Raw genomic sequence first — 21471 nt, forward strand, 5'->3', positions numbered from 1 at the left:
CCCGGGCGCTGGAGTCGGAGCCGCCGGGGGCGGGGCGGGCACGCGGGGCTTCGGGGCTGCGCTCGGTGGCGGCGCGGCCGGCCGGCCCGCGGAGACTCGTCTGATTCCGCGGTCCCCGTGCGAGTGGCCCCGGCTCCTGAGCTGAGCACCTGCCGGGCGGTGAAGGGCTCGAACCCCCGGGACCCGCGCCGCTTGACGCGGAAAAGTTGCCTCCGGTCGTGCGACACCGCAAGCGCTCGCTTCCTTTCCGCGTCGGGGTGACAGGGCTCTGGGCTTGGGATTGGACTGCGTTTCCCGCTGGTTTGCCTCGAGCGCTCTAGTAAGTCCTGGGAGTAAGGAAAAGCGGAGAGAGGACCGGAGACCCAGGCGAGGATATTAATGCTTTGCTGAAGGTCACGAAGGCCAGAACCCCGACATTGCAATTGATTGAATTACACTTTCCGTCGTATCCTTAACACTTATTTCCCCACGGGGCAGACGCTCAGAGCCTATACCCTGAACGTTCACCGTGGGCGTGTTCTGATGGAATGATGCCTTCTAGACTTTTCCAGTGATTTTATACTCGCCTATGAGCTAACAGCCAAGATAGTGGAAAAAGTTTCTGCCTAATAAGTGAGCTTAGTGTGCGATGGACTTACTGAAATCGGCATCTTCATTGATCTCTAAGGGCATCTTTCTTGTAGGGAATTTGCCTAACTTTTAAAATAACCTAACAAGCTAGCTATTCGTAAAGTTGTAAAAAGAATTAATGGCATTTCTTCAGTTTTTCACTGTGCAGTATTTCATTTAATCATCACCTTTCTAGGTAGCCAGAGCTCTTAAATTATCTTACAAATAAAGCAGCGAAATAGACAGCTACTTGAGACTGTCTACTAACTGTAGCTGGTATCTGTTAAAACTTTATGTCTAGTAGAGGAGAAGAATGAATGTTGGTAGAGTGCTTGCCTAGCATGCACTGTGACTGAGTTTGATCCCTGTCACAGCGCAAACTGGGAATGGTGGGTCACACCTGTAATGCCAGCAAGCTAAAGGAGGAGGCAGGAGGATTAAAAATTGAAGGTCACCCCGTCTAAATCAGGAGTTCTATGCCAGCCTGGGCTATAGGAAACCCAGCCTCGGAAAGCAGGGAAGCAAGAATGAATGAATGAATGAATGAATGCAAAATCAAATGAAAGAAAGATGTAATTGGGGAGAGGTAAGCATTAACAAATAGGGATTACAGTGAGGACAGCATTGGAGAGGGAGTCACAGGGACAAGCAAGGTACAATTGTCAAGAGGAAAGGTATGTTGGGCAGAAGATAGGAGCCTGCAGAGTCCATAGTGGGAGAGGAGTGATCCTGTCAGTGTACCTGAAGTGTTGATGGAAAGGTTGGAGTCAGTTTGGAATTGAATTAGGAATGTGGTTTACATCGAATGGGACACACTAAAAAAAACTTACATTTTCTGTTTGCAAAGAGGAAGCCCTAACTTTTTTTTCTGTTTGAGAAGTACTAAATTAAAGGTAGAATAAGCTAGATAGCAGAATATAAGATGCCCTGCCTGGAAGGTGTCTATTTGAGGAAAGAAAATGCACATCAAGTTGATTTGACTATTAACTGGATGAAGAGTTCAAAATGGAAATAGAGACACTTTGATAGGGGCTAATGACTTCAGTTGTGAGTCTTTGTCGCTTGTATTGCCAGAGACTCCTGGTAGAAAGTCAAGCAGGTCGTGAAAGCCCAGTTCTGCTGAGGAACAATATTAGCTAGATTCAGCAGCTTCGGGTGCCGTGAGCTTCGGTGACAACCGGAGCTTCAGAACTGGGTGGATTTTACTCTCAATTAAATTTGTTTGTTTGTTTGTTTTTTGTTTTTCAAGACAGGGTTTCTCTGTGTAGCCCTGGCTGTCCTGGAACTTACTCTGTAGACCAGGCTGGGCTCGAACTCAGAAATCTACCTGCCTCTGCCTCCCAAGTGCTGGGATTAAAGGCATGTGCCACCACCGCCTGGCTACTCTCAATTAAATTATAAGAGATTTACAGGTTAATTGTACAATAAAGGTTGTGTCCTGCTCACCAAATTTCAACCTTGATGTACAGTTAATGTTAGTAAATGTGGTATAAGGAAGTTGATGCCTTCTCTCTGTAATTTTGGAAACAGGTATGCAAAAGCAGGACTGCCAAGAGGAGTAATGCTCAGTGGCCTGGACTCAGGCCGGAGCGCGTGCCCATGCCTCAGGACCCCTGCGGGAACATCGAGTCAGCTCCTGGGACCAGCTTTGTATCCCCTTAGTGCCCCTCTTGGCTTGAACTGCTAAAGCCAGTTGACCACGAATGGCTACCCAAAGGAAACACTTGGTGAAAGATTTCAACCCTTACATCACCTGCTACATCTGTAAAGGATATCTGATCAAGCCCACCACAGTGACAGAATGCCTCCATACATGTACGTATTTCTGGGTCATCTGCTTTCTCTGTGAAACCAAAATTTACCTCTGCCTTTGTTCCTTTAAAGCTGTTGTCCTCTGGTTTTGTCTGGATTTTTACATTTTAGAAAGTAGTCTTAATTACTTTCAAGTTAATTTTCAGAATATTTGTCACTGGGCTGTTAATAGCATGAAAATTTCCTATCAGGTGAATCTTAATACATGTTGACTTTTAAAACCAGATTGTAAAACATTCTTAAAAGAAAAAGGATTTAATTGGTTATGAATTTGCAAAAAGTGAAGTTTTTCAGGCTTTTAGTAATTTCAAAAATGGCCCTGAAGGAGTTGGATCGTGCTTATGACTGATTCCTTCTCCAGTCACACCATTGTCGGCACGCCCTGAGGATCTAGTAGAATGCGTTGTCCACAGCCTACTTCCTGAGCATTTCCTGTGCCCAGCATCTGCCTTTTGAGGGGCTACCTTGGTGCTTCTGAAGTATCCTCAAGTTTGAGAGTGCTGTAATATTGCCATAGCTGATGAATTCACTGTCTCCTGCCTTACAGAGGGAAAGATGTTTTTGTAACCACTTGTATGAGTATACATACTTTCTGTTAATACAATTTTATTTTCTTATTCAGTGGAACTGAATCCCAGTAGCCTCAGTTTACTGTCTGTCTTATGTTCTAAACCAGATGCTGTATGTACTGAGGGCGTTTTAGCTTTTCAGTAATCCTGAAGCAGTTTGCAGTGGTTATAGGGGAAAGAGTATTTGGATTATTCTAATTTTACATGTGTGAAAAGTAAGTTTCACTTACTCTGGCTCACAGCTGCTGAGTAGTGGATCTGAATTCAAATTCAAAGCTGGTCAGTTTCTCATAGAACAGCAATGCCTTTCTTCATAGCTTCCGTTGAGCTCCCCCCACACACCTTCCCCCCCTTGCCTCCTCCTGAATGGACAGATTGAATCACAGTTTTAAACACAGAATTTTACTGAAAGCGGTTTGAACACACTGATCTGATGGGTCTTGTGGTCAGGTCTGGTTACCTACACTGTGGAAAAGCTGTCTGGTGGTATTGATGGATACTCCTGGATGTTAACTGGTTCACGCTGTTCAGTTAGCAGTTAACTATGAATGTCGTCTGTGGTTAATTTGTCCTTGCCTTGTATTTAATTTGAACAATTAATAATTAACTGTCATTGAAAACATGTATTGAATGCCTACTATGTGTCAGGTACAGTGCTCAATACAGATGGTACAAGAATTCTCAAAATAATTCTCTGATCCTTAGGAGTTTACATTCTAGGAAGGGAAACTTAAATAAATTCAGTAGTTATTGGTGATGAATGGCATGAAAAGGTGCAGATTGTAGGCAGGGACAGGGATACTTCATATGGTGTCATGTCAGCCTCTGTGTGGTTTTAACAGAAGCCTTAAGCGATTGAACTCTGTAGGAATACTTTCTAGACAGAATAGCAAGTCCAGAGACTTTGACCCTGGAATATGCTTGGCAGAATCTAAGAACACCGGGTCAGTTAGAAGGCTGTCCTGCCCATAGGTGTGTGCGCGCACACACACACACACACACACACACACACACACACACACGTCACCTGTAAGACTTAGGCTTCAAAAGTAGTGTGATTTGCAATGGAGGTAGTGAAGAATGGTGGGACTGTGGGTGTTTCTGGAAAAAAAGCCTGTAAGGAGTGCACACTGGAGTGAGCAATCAAACACCGCTCTCCGTTTCCTGTTGTACCTGCACAGACCTGTGTATGGTCCACAGGCTGCTTTGTTTCACTGATCCTAATATTTGCATTTTTATATTTGGGTCTTTCCAGCAGAAATGGCCAATTATAAGAGATAACATAAAAGCACAAATGTCTACGAAGCCAGTCCAGGACAGCCAGGGCTCTGTTATATAGAAAAACAGAAATTGTCTCGAAAATCCAAAACAAAACAAAGCAAAAACAATAGAACAAAAGACCAAGAAACACTCTCACACTCCCTCTGTCTGTCTGTCTGTCTGTCTGTCTCTCTCTCTCTCTCTCTACTGTCACACTCCCTCTGTCTGTCTGTCTGTCTCTCTCTTTCTCTCTCTACTGTCACACTCCCTCTGTCTGTCTGTCTGTCTCTCTCTCTCTCTCTCTCTCTCTCTCTCTCACACACACACACACACACACACACACACACACAATAATCCACAAAAACCCAAAATCAGAAACCAAAGCAGACAAGCAAAAGACTAATAACACACACAAAAAAATTTCTAAACAAAGCAATATTAGACAAAAAGTCTAAAAAAATACCATTTAATTTGTTTTGTGTTGTTCATCTGCTGAGCATGGGGCCTGCCTATTCTGGATAATATACTCAGTGAGACTCCAATGGAGGAGACTAATTTTTCCTTTGCCGACGGGTGCCTATCGTAGCTAGCTTCTTGGTTAGGAGTGGGAGCTTGTGTCCACTTAGTCCTCTCAGTGCCGGGTGTGATTTGAACCTGTCCAGGCCCTGTGTGTGCTTCCACAGTCCCTGAGTGAATGTGCATCAGTCCTGCTGTGTCCACTGACAGTTTCCTTGGTGTCCTCCATCGTCTCTGGCTCTTGCAGTCTTTTTGCATAGGTCCCTGAGCCCTGAGGGGAGAGACTGGCAAAGGCTTCCCATTTAGGATTGAACGCTCCAAAATTTCACTCTCGGCACACTGTCCAGTTGTGGGTCTTTGTTAGTTCTGATCTACTGTAAGAAGCTTTTCTGATGATGACTAATTGAGGTGCTGATTAGTATGACAGTGTTATTTGGAGTCGTTTTATTGCTTTGTTCTTTTAACAGAACAGGAGTTTCCCCCAGGCACCGCTTCTCTATATTGAAGGAGGTCTGTAAATACTGTACTAAGCAATTAAGCTTTACTGTCAGTTTGTGGAGAGCAGCTGATAGCCTTAGCAGTAACCTGTTGAAATAGTAGTTGACAGCTTAAAGAGGTAAATAACAAACTATACAAATCATTCTGGTATAAACAGTCCTTTGGCAATGGCCTGGCCCCTTTACTGAGAGTTGAAGTGATAGAATTTTGATGAAAATAAAATGGTAACCTCAAATGTGGACTTTCTCATCCACAGAGAACCCTGAATGATAAATGATGGGATCAGGTGTTCGGCTTGGTGCCCGAGATCTGAGGATTCTATAGCACATAATGAATGAGGGTTGTTAGTAACTCTTGGAGTTTTGGATTTCTCTGTCCTGTATATTTTTTTTATTGAGCCTTTAGGAGAAATAATCCTATTTGCAAAGTATTCCCTTGTTTGTTTGTTTGTTTGTTTGTTTTGATAACATAAATAGAACCACAAAGCAGCATCACTAGACTTTCATGGGCTGCTTTGATGTGTAGTCATATATGGGGTCTGTTTCTTCTGTTAGGGTTCTTCACATTTAGTAATATAGGCAGTACAGTTTTACAGTGATTTGGAATGGGGGTAAAATTGAGAAAAGCAGCCAAGTAGGAAAGTCAGGAACAGAGAAAGATTAAGTCACATTGTGGTACCTTGTGGTTTTAGATGTTGACTTAACTTTATATGAAGAGTTTATATGAAGTTATATCTGACTAAACTGCACAAAAACTACTGTGCAGTGATTCGTGAGTAAAGAGCGAGTAAGGACTCGTTCTTGCTGTGGGAGCTTAGACTTGTGTCCCATTGGTCAGTCAAGTGAAAAAAAAAAAGTAAAGTTATGTTATGAGCAAAACCAGACATGGAATCTGCCCCCCAGCTTAGCTAGTCCCATTGGTGATTAGTGAGAGAGTGAAAAACAAATGTATAAAATAAGTGAAGAAAATGGGCGTGGGAGAATCACAAGTGTGGGTCAGGATACGGAGCAGAGTGGAACTAGAGAATTTCTGACAGTCCTGAGGCCTTAGACCTTTCCAGGTTGGGCCAGATACCCTTGGCCTGACTGCAACAGAGGTGATTTGACATGAAAGTTACCTCAGCCTTCTCTCAAATTACTATATACGTATATTCTACCTCCCCCTTCCTCATCTTCATTTTTTTAATGTTCTTAGTTGAAATAGAATTCCATCATTTTCCCCTCCCCTCCTCACAGCCCCTGCTAGGGGCCCTCCCTCCCAACTCCTCCATGCCCCTCCTCTCTCAGCTCTTTTTTTAATTATTATTGTTATGTACATATGCACACATATGTGTATGCAAATAAATAAATACAACCTGCTGAATCCGCTTTTGTTATTTGTGTGTATGTGGTTCCAGGGATGACCACTCTGCACTGGACAACCAATAAGAAGGCTCATCTCTGGGGGAGGCTAATTCTCCCAGCAGTCAATCCTTCTGTAGTTCTTTGTCTAGTGGTGGGAACCCATTGAAATATTCCTCCTTCCACCTTGATAAGTCCAATGATACTCTCATCTTTCCAGTCATTCCTAGGAGAGACTGTTTCACAGTAGACTTCCTGGTGTTCTGGCTTTTCACAGTGCTTCTTCAGTGTTCCCCAAGTCACATGTGCAGGAGTTGGGATAGTTATGTATCCCCATAATCAATTGCTCTATGCATTGTTTCTGTTTGTAGTTTTCTGTGAAGCTGTAAAGATCAGCTTCTTGTGAGGGCTGATAGCTACAGTTATCTGTGGGTCTAAGGATAAGATTTAGAATGTAGTAAGGAATTACGCTGGTCTAGCAAAATGATTGTAGTTGATTTTTTATCAGTGGCCATGAGCTCATTATTCCCAGGAATCTGGGCAGGTGTTCACTACTAGGCACCCCACCCCACCATTGTGTGGGCCTTTGGTTCAGTTAGACAGCTGTTGATTGGTTCTCTTTACTCTCAACAAAACTGTGACAAAGTCCCAGTCCGTTTAGTTCCAGCCCCTGATACTCGACTCTCCTCCCCTACTCTCATTGGGATTTCCTTCTCACCAGACCCACTGTAGTACATTCTTAACCAGTATCAGGATTGTTACGTGAGAGACATAATGTGTTTGTTATTGTCACTTTTCATCCTGACCCAAAAAAAACAGTCTCAAAGATGTGCTGCTGACTCCAGGGTAAAGTAAAGCTGTTTACCTGTGGCTTCTCCTTCGACCTACACACAATGGGGAGACACTTGGTTCAGGTACTTACTCTCTTGGTGTGAACGTCTTGTGCTCTGTTCTCTGTCAGCAGTCACTGACCTTTAACATTCATTCCCTTTAAGCTCTGTCTAAAGCATGACACAGATGTAGGTTAAGTATCACCTTAGCATCTGGTGTATGAGAAAAGCACAAATCACAGCTGATTGATTGCCATGGTTTTCCTTTCAGCAGTTCAAATGCAGTGCTAGCTAACTTGTACATGTACAGTGCTGGCTAGGCATTATGAATGACTTTTTTAAAAACTGTCTCCTAGAACCACCATCTGTGAGTATTTAAGAAAGAGATAGATTCAAGAGTAGGAACTGGTTTTTGGTAGCCAAGACCAGAAGCTGTCCTTTGTCTCCTAACAGGTCCTCAGGAGTGTGTGGGAGCTGTCTAGGGTGTGATGTAACACCTGTGATTGTATATGTTGTAGATTTAACAGGCTTTTCACTTAAGTCAAGGACAAAGAAGCTTCATTCCAAAAGCTCAATGTGATAAATGCAGTGGTTCTTAACTCTTTTTAGATTGAGACTCCTGTAAGAATATTCTAGTTCTTCAGAAAAAACTGTGTTCATAGACATGAAATTCTGTGGTACGAGATATTTTTCTTTCTACTCTTTCAGAAATTATGACAGTAATAATCCCTTGGAACAAGATATACAAAAAAGACAGGTTCACTGATAGATATAGTTGATGTTACAATGAAGAACTTGGTGATTTTTGTCTCACAACATTAAGAATTGAGTTCACTCAGTGGGTTAATATGTCTGCCACCAAGCCTAAGTTGGATTACACACACACACACTCACAGACAGACAGACAGACAGACACAAAGAGAGAGAATGTAATAGAATGTAGGAGTGGCTTTTAATCACAGCAGGTTTTAATTGCTAATTCATTGGTTTTTGTCTTACAGAGTTATTTTTTTAGTTGTACATATGTGTTTGTGTGTTTGTGCACATGAGTGTAGGTATCCACAGAGGGTGTCGGATCCCTTGCAGCTGGAGTTTCAGATGGTTGTGAGCTGCCCAGTGTGGGAGGCAAAACCAAAAGGTCCACTGTAACTGAGTAAGAGCAATACACACTCATAAATGCTGAGCCATCTCTCCAGCTCCGATGTATTTTTTTTGAACAAGTATTATAACCATCTGACTAGAGAGGGGCTGATATTTAATGCTAAAATCTTATGCCCCATACTCTTGCTGTTCAGAGTACAGTCTCCAGGCTAGCAGCATCCATGAGCAACAGTGTCACCTGGGAACTCATTAGCAGTGCAAATTCTTGGGCTTCACTGAAGACCTGCGGAATCAACCTCTGGGAATAAGGGTAGAAATCTGTATTAACAAGCCCTCTAGGTGATACTGTGTTATACTAGTGTCTGACAAGCACCACTCTAAACCAGACCTTTGTCATCCTAGCATCCCTTAAATTAGACAGCTTACACTTTAATCATACTATAATTAAAATAAAATGCAAAGAAAAAATTGAAGTTGTAGCTATTATTTATTGAATGTCATGGGGAGTTTGAACTTTCTTTTCATTCATTGCCTTATTGAATCTAACCAAGACCCCTTGTAGTTGGGCAGTAGTATTTGATCACTCAACAAATATTTATTGGCACTTATAAGTGCCAGGGATTATTCTTACCACAGGAAACAGAAACAGACATGACAGGCCCAGCCCATGACCTAGAACTTAGGCTCTGATAGGTAGACTAACAACAAGAAAGAGAAGAATGAAGTTTCAGGTTCTGTGGGTAACAAATGCTGTGGGGGAAATGAAGCAGAAAGAAAGGCCTTTCTTGGTAGTTGCTATTCAGCAGAGACCAAGGATAGGAGGATCCAGGCTGAGCGAAGTGTACTTCAGATCCTTGTTCCAAATTCTCCCAGATGGAAGACTGACAAACACTAACAATCACCCAGTAAGCACCAGAGCAGGGTCATCTGTTCTGCTCTTCAGCTTAGGTACATCTGCAAACGCTGTTTCTCTAACTCTCTTCTTTCTTCATCCAGTTACCTTTATTTCTAATATTTCATTAAGTAACATTAATTACATGTAAGAGAAAAAACTGATTTCATGAAGTATTAGGTACTCAGTAAGGATATGAATCTATTATTTAGTTCCAAATTGAATAGCTATTCTGCTGAAAAAAGACATTGTTTTGATGAAATTTCTTATGTTTTCTTTATAAGGTGTTTAGTTTGGGAGTAAAAATCTGTTTTTAGAAAAACAAAACAGATTGCAGTAGAAATGAAGTCGCCATCATACTGACGTTAAAGCTTCAGAGAGCGCTTTGGCACTCATTATTAAAAGTGATTACAATGTTCACTTTGATGAACATCGAAGTAAGAATAGTTGTTGATTTCAAACAGTCTAGGTACTAGCTGTTAAAACGTCAAAGATGGATTATGTTAATTAAGCATTTGGATTTTTTTATTTGAAAGCTGTGAGATAGTGAGGAGTAAACCAGTTAGCCTGCGTTATTGTAGGAGACATGGCTTTATACGTACTGATTACTGTATTAAAAAGTTAAGTGAGTAAACAAAGCTTCATTAGAATACATAGTTGCCAATTGAGAAATGGTTCTTGTTGGGATGAGCGTGTTTTTATTGTTGCTGCTAAACTCACAATTCCTTCCTTTGCCATGCAGGCTTCTTTCTGACTTGCCTACAGTGATACAGTTGTCGGCCTAGAATCTGGGCTCCCTTTAGTATCCTAACACCTACGGCTTCCTTTTGTCTGCACATATTTATTGAGCATGTTATTGTTCGGATTCTGGCCCAGATTCTTGGGGCATAGTAGGCAGTAGCGTATACAATAAGTTAAGAAATAAGTGTATATTAGAAGATTGTCACTCTCTACTGTAGATAAAGGGAAGGTCAGACTGGGCAAGGAGAACTGGACAATCAAGAAGGTGCTACAGTTCATAAAAGTCCATGTCCAGGAAAAGCTTCAAGTCAGCCGCTTTTTAACTTGTGGTAGAGAAGCTATTCCATCAGATACCCGAGAGGCCTTCCAAGCAGAGGACATAGCAAAATCAAAGATTTGAAGGTGTGAGTGTGGCTGGACAGCAGTGAGTGGGTGAAAGTCCAGAAGTGAGATGGGGATGACTGTGGGCCACAGGCTTTGCACATTTAAGGATTTGGGTGGCTTGGCTTGGTTTGGTTTTTTTTTATGAAGGCCCATTTCACGGATGTATTTGAGTAAAGAATAATGCAAACTGGATTGTAATTAAAAGAAACACCTGAACTATTGTAACGAAATTGGAAATGTCAGGATCTCACTACAGTATTGCAGGAAAGAGATGGTGATGCCTGTACCAAGGCTGTAGTGCTGGTAAATTGTCAGGTTCTGAATGCATTCTGAAGGTAGATCCACACTTATTAATGACTTGAAGACATCCGCATATAGAACATACATAAACACTGAAACCATGAAGGAGATGATTGTGGATTGCAGAATAGAATACCAAAGGGCACTCTACAGCTTTAACCCAGGAGGAAGGAAGGAGGAGCCAAGGGACAGGAGGGCTCTGGGTGTTAAGAACAGGGGGATTGGCTGAGCTTCATATGTTTGGTAGGTTAGTAAGAACAGATTTAGCTGCAAAGTTCCTTTTAGGAGCAGTTTAAGTGGAGGGAAGGAGAGAAAATATAAGTATATTTGGGAAGACACCAAACTTTTAATTTTCTAGTTTGACTATGAATGATACATTTAACTCTTGTGATACTGGAAATTGAACCTGAGGCCTCACAAAAGCTATGCACGAAATCTACCACTGAGATACAGGTAAGCCCTGTACTTAACCTTAATAAAGTCAAACAAGAAATAAAAAATAAGTTTCGAAAGAGAGAAAGAAAGAGAGGGAGTATATTGGTATCAATTTGCAGGTTTTTTGCAAAGGAGACCAAAGCAATGGAGCAATAGCTGGCAAGGGATATAGAGTCAACAAAAGTTCATTTTCACAGTAAGGAGATGGCATGCCTGTATGCTAGTAAGAATCTTTAGTAGGGATTTATATATCCTGTGACAAGTGTCAGAGAAGTCATCAGCACATAAGGCTGAAGTTACAGAGATATGTCCATGAACGTTTTGGGAGCAGGATAGAGTGGAGTGCTCATGGAGGAGGACAAGTTCTTTTTGATTCCATTATTTTCTTCAGTAAACTAGGAAGTGAGGTATTCTGTGAGGAGTGAGAAGGGTGAGCATGTGGTGGGGGTTGGGAAGAGACTAGCGAGGAGCACAGTGGACTTGGGGGCATTGAGTATGACTGACTGGCAGATGAAAGCCCTGCTTTGTAAGGGTCATGCTCGTAATTGACAGTGAGATCCATCAGCATGGTTTCATGGTTTTCTTCCACAATGCCCAGCTATACTCTTGTAGCATTAGAGTGTGTGGGATTTGAATATTATCAAGGCTCTAGTTTAATTGAGCTAGTGTAACCAGAGAGGGCATTTTTTAGTCAGCCTTTTAAAATAATGAAACACCTAAGGCAAACAACTTAAAAAGAAAAGAGGTTTATTTAGCTCACAACTTGAGAGGTTCAAAGTGAAAATCCAGGGCCTATTTAGTGGGGCCTCTGGTGATTTTGTAGATGCCATCACACTGACCTAAGCATTTGCAGGAGCAAAAAGTCAGACCTCAAGTCAGGAAGCAGAGGCTCAAAGCTGCCTCTTGTTTTATCAACTATCTCTAGTATAGAAACTCCTAGTGAGTAGAGCTACCTTCCCTTCTTTCAAAGGCAGTGCCTCCAGCCATGCAGAGACCTTGCTCTAGGCCCCACCTTTAAAGGATGCACTACCTCCTGTATCCCTGCATCATAACACAAGGGACCAAGGCTCTGCCATACAGATCCTTAGGGAGCAGACCTCATCCAAACCATAGCACGGAGGCACAGGAGTTGGCGTGTGAGAACATGTATATGTAAGGACGCTTTTGATTGGTAAGGAAAGTGGTGACACTGCAGCATCGGCTGAACTTTACCTGACTCTTCCCACTGCATCTACTCATTGTTGAAGCCACCTACGGAGGTGTCACCTTTCCTCAGCTTAGAACGTCCCCTTCCTACTCAGTGCATAAAGTCTGCCCTGAGCTGTTTAAAACCTCTCCCTTGATACCTGTTCCTTTGTTAAGTGGAAAAGGGACACAGCTGTCCAGGAATTAGGAAAAGCAAAACTGCTATTCTGATATACACCATGAAATTGTTCACTACAGGGCTTTGAGGCAAGCTGTATGTAGCAACATAGGAGAAAAAAAAAGCGAAGCTCATGGAAACAAATTGTAGCTATTAGATAATTTTTAAATCAGTATTAGTTATGCATGTAGGAATATGTGTTATGAGAAGCAGGAAGCATACCTCTTCTGCATATAATTACAGTCTACTTACAACCTGATAGCAGATAAAAGTCCTCAACACAAAAACTATGAAAAATGTTGCTCGGTGTAACCTATAGAATTTTTTAAGTTTTTTTTTCCGATTTCTGAGACAAGGATTCTGCACCAGGCTGGCCTCGAACTCAGAAACCTGCCTGCCTGCCTGCCTGCCTGCCTGCCTCTAACTCCCAAACGCTGCGACTAGAAGCCTACGCCACCACTGCCCTGGTGTAACCTATAGAATTTAGATTCTAGTTCAGTGATGGAAGGCTTTACCTTTAGCATGGCAAAACAAAGTTGAGAAGCTTGGGCTCTGATAGGTAAGAGATGTGGGTAGACTGTAGGTCCAAGATAGGCCAACAAATTGCTTTGTACCTGTTGAGAGATACCCCCCAAAACCATGAAAATAAGGAAATGGGATAGCTCTTGGATAATTCAGCTGTGAAATCAATGTGTAATAGTGTATCAAAGCAGTTTTCTTCAGAATGATTGGGAAGAGTCTGTGAGCTAACTTCTAGCCCAAGAGGCAATACTAGACTGTACTGAAATGAAGTTTAGGGGAAAGTATCTAGTGGAGAAGTGTTAGGAGATATTGGACAAGAACCTACCCCACCCAACTTTGCCTCAGAAAAAAGAAGTGTCCTACATAAGAAGATAGTTTTCATAGAGGTGAATCAATGTGTCTTAAATATCACATCTGAATTACGAAGTGAAAGTGGTTATAAGGTATTAACCACAAAGTGACAGACATTCTAATTCTTCTGGCATTCCTACCTGTTATGGGTATATCAAACCAGTCATGGTCTGATAGTAGTCAATGTTTTATGTTAATTACATTCATTCTGACAGTTTGCTCACCCAGTAATCTAATTTACAGAAAGTGCTCACATTTAAGTTACCAGACACTATAAACCAGTAATTACATTTTGGTCTCAATAAAAACCAACTAAGGTAGATATCCTTTTGAGTCTCCCTTATACACTGGTCCAAATAAATAATTTGCCTAATGACAGGAGTGTGTGAAATTGAGGTATGGGCAGTGTGGCAAGGTTATCTGGAGTGACTGTGCTCCACTACTTTGGCTTCTCTACTTTGCACCTAACTCCCATACTATTTGATTATATCTTGTCCTGTGACAGTGACTTATCCTTGGGGTTAATGAAGTGCTTCTGATTATAGTTTAGCAGAGAGCGAAATCCTAGAATGGGGCAGTCCAACAGATTCTGGAGAGGAAGATGTTTGTGACCAACTTCTGCCCACCATTCTGGCTACCCTGGTGAGGGAGCTTCACCGAATTAGAATCTTAGGGCAATTGAATAGTTCAGAAGGGAAACTGCAGATACTTCCTTTAAAAACTGTCTGGTCCAGTTTGTGCTGCCCATCTCAATTTAGAAAAACTGTATTAGATAGCATAATAGTGATTCCTGTACATTTTTATATTTGTCCTTATTCAAGAATTCAGTTAAGTTTTTTTCATTTTAATGATGTTTTTGGTAAGCTCATGATAAATTAAGGGTACAAAGTCTTACCTTTTGAACATTAGTCAGAGACCAGTTGAGTTAACGAGGAGAACATGAACATTTACAGAGCTTGGAGTTAAACCTTTAAGGTTTCTTAAGGTATGCTTTATATGCCATATCTCACTTTATAAACTAGGCCGCACAGGTAGTGTCCTAGTGATGACGTTTTAACCACCAGAACCGTGTCCTCGCCTCACTTCTTCCCATTGTCACTCAACTGCAGGCCTGGACTCCCTCAAGCTCTAACTGGGTAATATACACATGGTGCTTATTTATTTAGCACCTTATACAATCCAACAGGGAGGTGTATTTCCTACCTTTATTTCTTAAAGAAAAGAACAAATAAACTACTTGAAAAGGCCATTTTGTTTAGGTAGTATGCTAAATGAAGTCTAATTCTACAAGTTGACTAGTACAACTCCAAATTAGTGAATAAGGTAGTCTCAGTCTATATAGATTTGTGGGGAGAAATTAGCAGCAAGAGACATATCATACAGATATGCATTGATTTTGGAATAAACTCTGGATTCATGCTCTGCCCTTCACCACTGTCTTTATGTCAAACAGTTTGTCCTCTGCTCACAGTCTTCATGTATGAAGTCGAATACTGCTACCCAATTTATAGGATTGTGGTGAAAATCAAATTATTAATGTATCTGTTCAGTGGTTCTCAGCCTGTGGATTACAACTCCTTTGGCAAACTTCTGTGTCCAACAATATTTACATTATGACTCATAACAGTAGCAAAATGACAGTTATGAAGTAGCAGCAAAAGTAATGTTATGGTTGGGGGCCAGCACAACATGAGGAGCTGTATTAAATCGCCACCGCTTTAGGAAGGCTGAGAAGCACTGAATCGGTGCGCTGGATTGCGTGTTGACTAGGATGACGGCGGCGGGGTGTATTTCCCTACACGGATGATGATGATGATGATGACGGCCATCCAGCCTCCACCAAGAACACAGAGGATCACTGAGATAAAAATGGGGTATTGGTCTACATCTTTCTAAAAGAACACTTATTTATTTGAGTACACTGTAGCTATCTTCAGGCACACCAGAAGAGGGCATCACATGGCTGTGAGCTACCATGTGGTTGCTGGTAATTGAACTCAGTACCTCTGGTAGAGCAGTCAGTGCTCTTAACCACTGAGCCATCTCTCTAGTCCTGTTCTGCATCTTAATATTTTTTTTTTTTTTGGTTTGGTTTTTCGAGACAGGGTTTCTCTGTGTAGCCCTGGCTGTCCTGGAACTCACTCTGTAGACCAGGCTAGCCTCAAACTCTTGAACTCAGAAATCCGCCTGCCTCTGCCTCCCAAGTGCTGGGATTAAAGGCATGCGCCACCACCGCCCGGCTGCATCTTAAATTTTAATTTTTCTTTTTTTAAAAAAATCTTATTTTAAATTTTTAATTATGTTTAATTATGCTAGTTTTGAGCATTAACCTCTAGAAAGAAACTTTCCAATTCATGTCCTGAAGACTGCATTTTGGTCTTAGTGCCACTGGTCATCAAAGCAGACCCACAGAAGCTGCTTGTTTTCATTTGCAGAAATGAATAAAGTACTGTATTTCAGATATCTCAATGGAAGAGAAACTCACTCCTTGATTGGTGTTTCTGTCCATTTAGAGCAGTACTCTTCAGTAGACATGACTGTGATCCACAAATAGGCATGGTGGCTCTAACCTGTAATTCCAGTTGTTCAGGGGCTGAGGCAGGGGAATGACAAGTTTATAGTGTGCCTGAGTCATACAGCAACTCAAGACCACTCTGAGCTGCCGAGAAAACTTTAAACAAAGCTAGGAATACAGTGTGCAATACATACCTACCATAAGCAAAGCCCCTAACCACCACCACCCCTGCAAAGTAGCCCACATGTATAACTGGAGAGGCTGCTCTTCTGTGGGGACTGGGGGGGGGACCTAGATTCTGTCGACAGTACTGACATGGTGGCTCACAACCATCTATAACTCCAGTTCCAGGGCATCTCATGTCTTCCTCTGGCCTCTGAGGTACACAGAGATACATGTAGATAACACACCCGTCTGCACAAAATAGTAAAGATTAGACAGAATATCTCATGGTCACATTTAAAAGGAACAGGTTTAGTATTGAACCCAGTATATCTAAAATAACTGTCATTCCAATGTCATAAATATTATTGGTTATTTTTGTATTAAATGTTTTAAATCTAAAGTGTATTTACAATTACAGCACATCGCAAATTAACCACATTTCAAGTTCTTAGTAACAGCACGTGGCCAGTGACTGTCATTTTGAACAGTCCAGATCTAGACTTTAGATAAGAATTCCTCATCAGCATCCTGGGTGCTGCTGCTGCCTTGTGCTTTGTCCATAAGCAACTCACACACCTTATGTTTAGAACTCTGTGTGCCTTTGGATGCTTCAGCCTGACGTGTCTTTGATCAGATACCTTAGATTGTCATTGGTTTCCCTGAGAGGGTAGGGTAGGGTCTAATCCTCAGAGTCTGTTCTAATGAGGATTTGCTGGGCATGCCGTGTACCTGTTTGGTCAAGGCTGGTAGAAAACCATGGATTACTGAGTTCATTGAGTGAACCACAAGAATCCAAGCAGGATCAGGCTTTGTTAAAACCCTTTTACTCCAATTTCTTATCTGTCTTAAATTTCAGAGTTACCTAGTGACTCTGGGGAAAGAGCACATACCAGGAATTTTCTAAAGGAATTCGGTCTCTCTGTTTTCTGCTCCAGTGTGGCAGCCTTCTCAGAGATTATGTTGACCTTTGAACAAATATTGAGAACCCTTTTGGAATCTGGGTGTGGTGCTTACCTGTAATCCCAGGTTCTTAAGAGATGGAAACAAGAAGATCAAAAATAGTGAATTAGGAGCCAGCCTGGGCTACATGCGGCCCTACATCAAACAGGTTTTAAAATAAACTCTTTAGGGGTCGGTATATCTTGAAGAACAAAACAGATAGTTCTCTAGTTTATATTGGACTAACTTGTATTATCTTAGTTTTAAAACATGCTCTCTGATGTTGTCTTTCATGAACCTAGATTTCAGGAGAATTAAAGTGAGTAGATTCCGACTTTTAATGTCTGGACAAAAGAGAAACAGTATGGGACTGACATGCCCTCATCGAAGGGCACAGAAAGACCTGGTGACTTCAACTTCTTATGAAGCCTGCCCTGTCATTGCATCTACACAACTGCCATACACCAAAGCTCTGTCTCTACCTTCTTAAGGGAGGGAAGATAAGGCCACCACTTATCATTAGCTACAATTTGCATGCTACTTTTTAAGGATGGGGACTTTATGTCATTTATTCCTGCATTGCCAGGTCCTAGTGTAGTGCCTGCCATCGAGTAAATGAACAACTAAACAAAATACGTGATGTTATTTCCAATATTTACCAAGGAATTTTAAAATGAAATGCCTGGCCTTGTTCTTATTGTTGCTCTGGGCAGTGTGCATGATATGCTGAGTTTTCAGACCTAATCTCAGTGGTAGGAATCTTACTGTTTGCTCTTGACCAGTTATTTAGAGAAATGTTTACTTCTCTCGGAGTGTGTGGAATATACAGAGGGAAGGGAGTGCAGTTGTAAAATGGACTGAAGCAGGTACATATCCAGAGAAAATGTGGAATTACATAAAGAAACACTATGGAAAGGGGAGTTACCAGGATAGGGATTGAATTGCAGTTTTATAGTTCAGGTGTTGAGCTGTTGTATAAGACACATTTGGGCAGAGCAGTTGGCTTACAAGATAACAGAGCTGAGGTAAAGATGAAAGGAATTGATGATCACAGAGGTTAGAATTGTTGAGAGGAATGTAGGCTGTGTTCCTGTGTGGCTCTGAACTTGGAGTCTTTAGTTAGAGTCTTTAGTTAAGTTCTAATCACCCTTGCCAGTTCTCGGTCATCTCCAGTTCACCTCTTGGGTCTGTCTTTGTGTCCGTGTCCTATATATACACTGTGCTTTGTGACACGTGACAGCTGTGATGACAAATTCATCCTGTTCTTCAGGTCCAGAAATTCTATGGTAACTGGCGCCTTGTCCCAAGAGCCACTCTGGTGGTATAAGAAATCCAAACATGTTGAAAACTCTGAACGGTTTTGTTCTGGGCTGTATGTTAAACATGAGGCCTCATAGACAATACACTTTATCAGTGAGCTACATGTGCAGCCCCTCAAGTTTTATTGAGAACTGTTTATATTGCATGCAAATAAACTATTAGTGAAGGAAATAAAAGCAAAATTAACAATTTTTACTTTTCTCTATCCTGCTTTTTAAGTAAGAAAGACCCTTTTCTGTAGAATACACATTTTTGATATGAGTAAAGTATATTTAGTTTATAAATATATTAATAGAAACAATAAGTAATTGAGATTTTCTTTTGATATTGTGGCAGTGGGCTTTTATTTTTGGAAGTTTAATTCTAGAAGTTTGTCATTTTAACCTGCTCTCTTGTCTCTTCCTAGTCTGTAAGACCTGTATTGTCCAGCACTTTGAAGACAGCAATGATTGTCCAAGGTGTGGCAACCAAGTTCATGAAACAAATCCATTAGAAATGTTAAGGTAAAGAAATATATTTCATATTTGTCTGATCTTAATTAATTGTATACATTTAAAATCTTAATCATTTATTATGCTATTTGAACATATTTTATGTCTTAGGCATTTACAGTCCTTGTAAAGCATTTCGTTTCATTTTTAAATCTTTTAATAAAAGTTTTAAATAAGATTACATAATATTTAGGAAATGTATCTGCAGTTAAAATGACAACTTTCTCTTGGGATTCTCAGAGTAACTTCAGTTATTTTCAGATGGAGGTGAACTAGGTTGTATAAATGTATTAAGATAAAATTATCAGGAAGGTAATAGTAGGAAAAAATGTGTTCTGGGAAAAAAGAGATTGACAGGTGATGGGACAGAAGAAGGAAGGATGATGTGAGGTGATTACGGAGGGAGAGATGGGAGACAGACTGAGAAGTTGCTCTCATAAGGCTGGTGAGAGGAGGGGTTCGTGCTTTCCCTTGGAGCCTATTTGGGAGTGTTGTAGTACCATCAGAACTCTAAGAAAGTGAGACACCGGGGGCGGGGGCTCGTTCTGCACCACGCTGGAGGGATCGATGAGACAGTCTTGACATAAATGGGCAAAAGGAGCTGGCTGAGTTGTTCAGCATCTCTTGGAAATGTAAAACTAGAGCTAAGGTGTGAGACAGAGGTAACTGCCCACATGCTGGGTTTCAAACTATCAAACTAGATGAGGACCCTGGAAATATGGCCCATGGAAAAACTTAAAGAAGTTGGGGTAAGGAGAGCAACAGGAAGTACTCAGCCCTCCATCCCTGGACTCTGTTTCCAGTGGATTTGACCAACCATCCATCAGATACATTTGCAAGAAAAATTGCTTCTGTACTGAACGTTTAAGTGTCATTATTCCCCAAACAATAAAATACATTAACTGTTGTGCTCACATTGGATTACTATATGTAGTCATACAGTGAAGTTTCTATGAAGAACTTGACCATCCAGATTTGATATCTGTGAAGAAACCTGGAACCTGCTCCCCAACACTGGGGTCTGAATTTAGTTGGATAAAAAAACTATTTAGGCACATAGAGGGAAAAATTAAAGGAGGGAAATCTCAGGGCATTAGTGTTACATCATGCTGCCAGATTGCTGCTAAACTATACTGGTCCTAGGGACTAATTAATTAATGGGACGTTCAGGAAGGTAAAAGTAGCAAGTAACAGTGTATAACAGAAATAACAAACTATGCTTTTCAAAACATTTCAGGTTGAAAGAAGATTAAGGAAGAGAGAGAGAGAGAGAGAGAGAGAGAGAGAGAGAGAGAGAGAGAGAATATGTATGTATGTATGTATGTATGTATGTATGTATGTATGTATGTCTACAACAGGTATGTGTAGAATCCAGAAAAAGGCATTAGATCTGGAGTTAGACTTACGGGCAGTTGTGAGCCATCCAGCTTGGGTGTTGGGAACTGATATCCAGTGCGCTGCAAGAGCAGCGAGTATTGTTGACTGCTGAGCCACCTTTCCACCTCCAGCCATAGCTTTACAAGACACTTAAGGAGAAGGCTTTGCCCGTTTAGATGGTTGATGTCAGAGAGCAGTGTTGTTAGCAGGATGAAGCTGAGCAAGAGCAGGTGTTGTAGAAAAGCAAAAGAATGAGCTGAGGAAACAAAGTCAGGAAAAGAACGTAAGACAAATGCCAAGATGAATGCGCTTTTATCTATGGAGCTAGAATGGCCAAACTGACTAATTTCTCAGAAGATGAAGTGGAGAGCATTCGATTTTAGAAAAGGATAGGAACTGTCGGGATTTGAAGAGTGGGACCGTTAGCTGTTGCTGCATGACAAGGCACGCCTGAGTTAATGCTTCATGCAGGCACCCCTCCCTCTTCACTTTGCTGTGGCTGATGAGCAGGCTGGCCTTAGCTCTGCTCACTCCTGCAGCAGGAGTTAACTAACTACTATGTCCTGCCACGTGTTGGGATGGACTGACACTGGAGTGACCTAGGGCCGCCTCAGCCAGGCAGTGGAGCTCTGCCCTAGCTGGTCTACATGGAGCACAGAAATGCAGTGCCCTTAAGACCTAGGCTAGGTCCAAGCTCAGTGTCATTTGTCCGACACTCTCCTTTGGTCTAAGCAGTTTTCCAGGGTAGTCCTTATTCTCGGGATTGGGAGTTCTCAGAGCTGAGATTCACCTCTTAAACAAGGGAAGGATGCCAGAGGCGGAGAGTGTACATCTACAGAAGGCTGGGAACTTTGGGACTATTTTTCCCCGTTTAGTATACCACCAGAGGAGGGCTTCTAGAAGTACATGTCCTCTGTGTGCAGGCAACAGTGCTGTAGTGAATACACTAAAATCATCTGCCTATATTTCATAATATGTGTAAGAAATCTAGAATTGTTTGCATATTGAGTTTTGATATCTTCATTGTTTATCCCCACTGCCTAACCCTTGAAGGCTGGATAACACATTGGAGGAAATTATATTTAAGCTGGTGCCTGGGCTACGAGAACGTAAGTTCCCTTTGGGTTCTACAAACTTCTTG

General features: G+C 41.6%; 1 protein-coding gene across 5 annotated transcripts in view; it reads left to right on the forward strand.

The window, feature by feature from the left end:
* Positions 1-21471, forward strand: part of Pcgf5 (polycomb group ring finger 5) — a 102909-nt gene that overhangs the window by 62970 nt on the left and 18468 nt on the right. For all 5 annotated transcript variants that reach the window (XM_028773524.1, XM_028773523.1, XM_028773525.1 and 2 more), the window contains exons 2-4: positions 2140-2424; positions 18869-18965; positions 21384-21439. In XM_028773524.1, coding sequence (XP_028629357.1) covers positions 2313-2424; positions 18869-18965; positions 21384-21439 — 265 coding nt within the window. In that variant the 5' untranslated portion in view covers positions 2140-2312. The remainder of the gene's footprint in view (positions 1-2139; positions 2425-18868; positions 18966-21383; positions 21440-21471) is intronic.

Source organism: Grammomys surdaster, unplaced genomic scaffold (assembly GCF_004785775.1).
Source record: "Grammomys surdaster isolate TR1022 unplaced genomic scaffold, NIH_TR_1.0 229, whole genome shotgun sequence".
In the NCBI taxonomy this organism is placed as follows: domain Eukaryota; kingdom Metazoa; phylum Chordata; class Mammalia; order Rodentia; family Muridae; genus Grammomys; species Grammomys surdaster.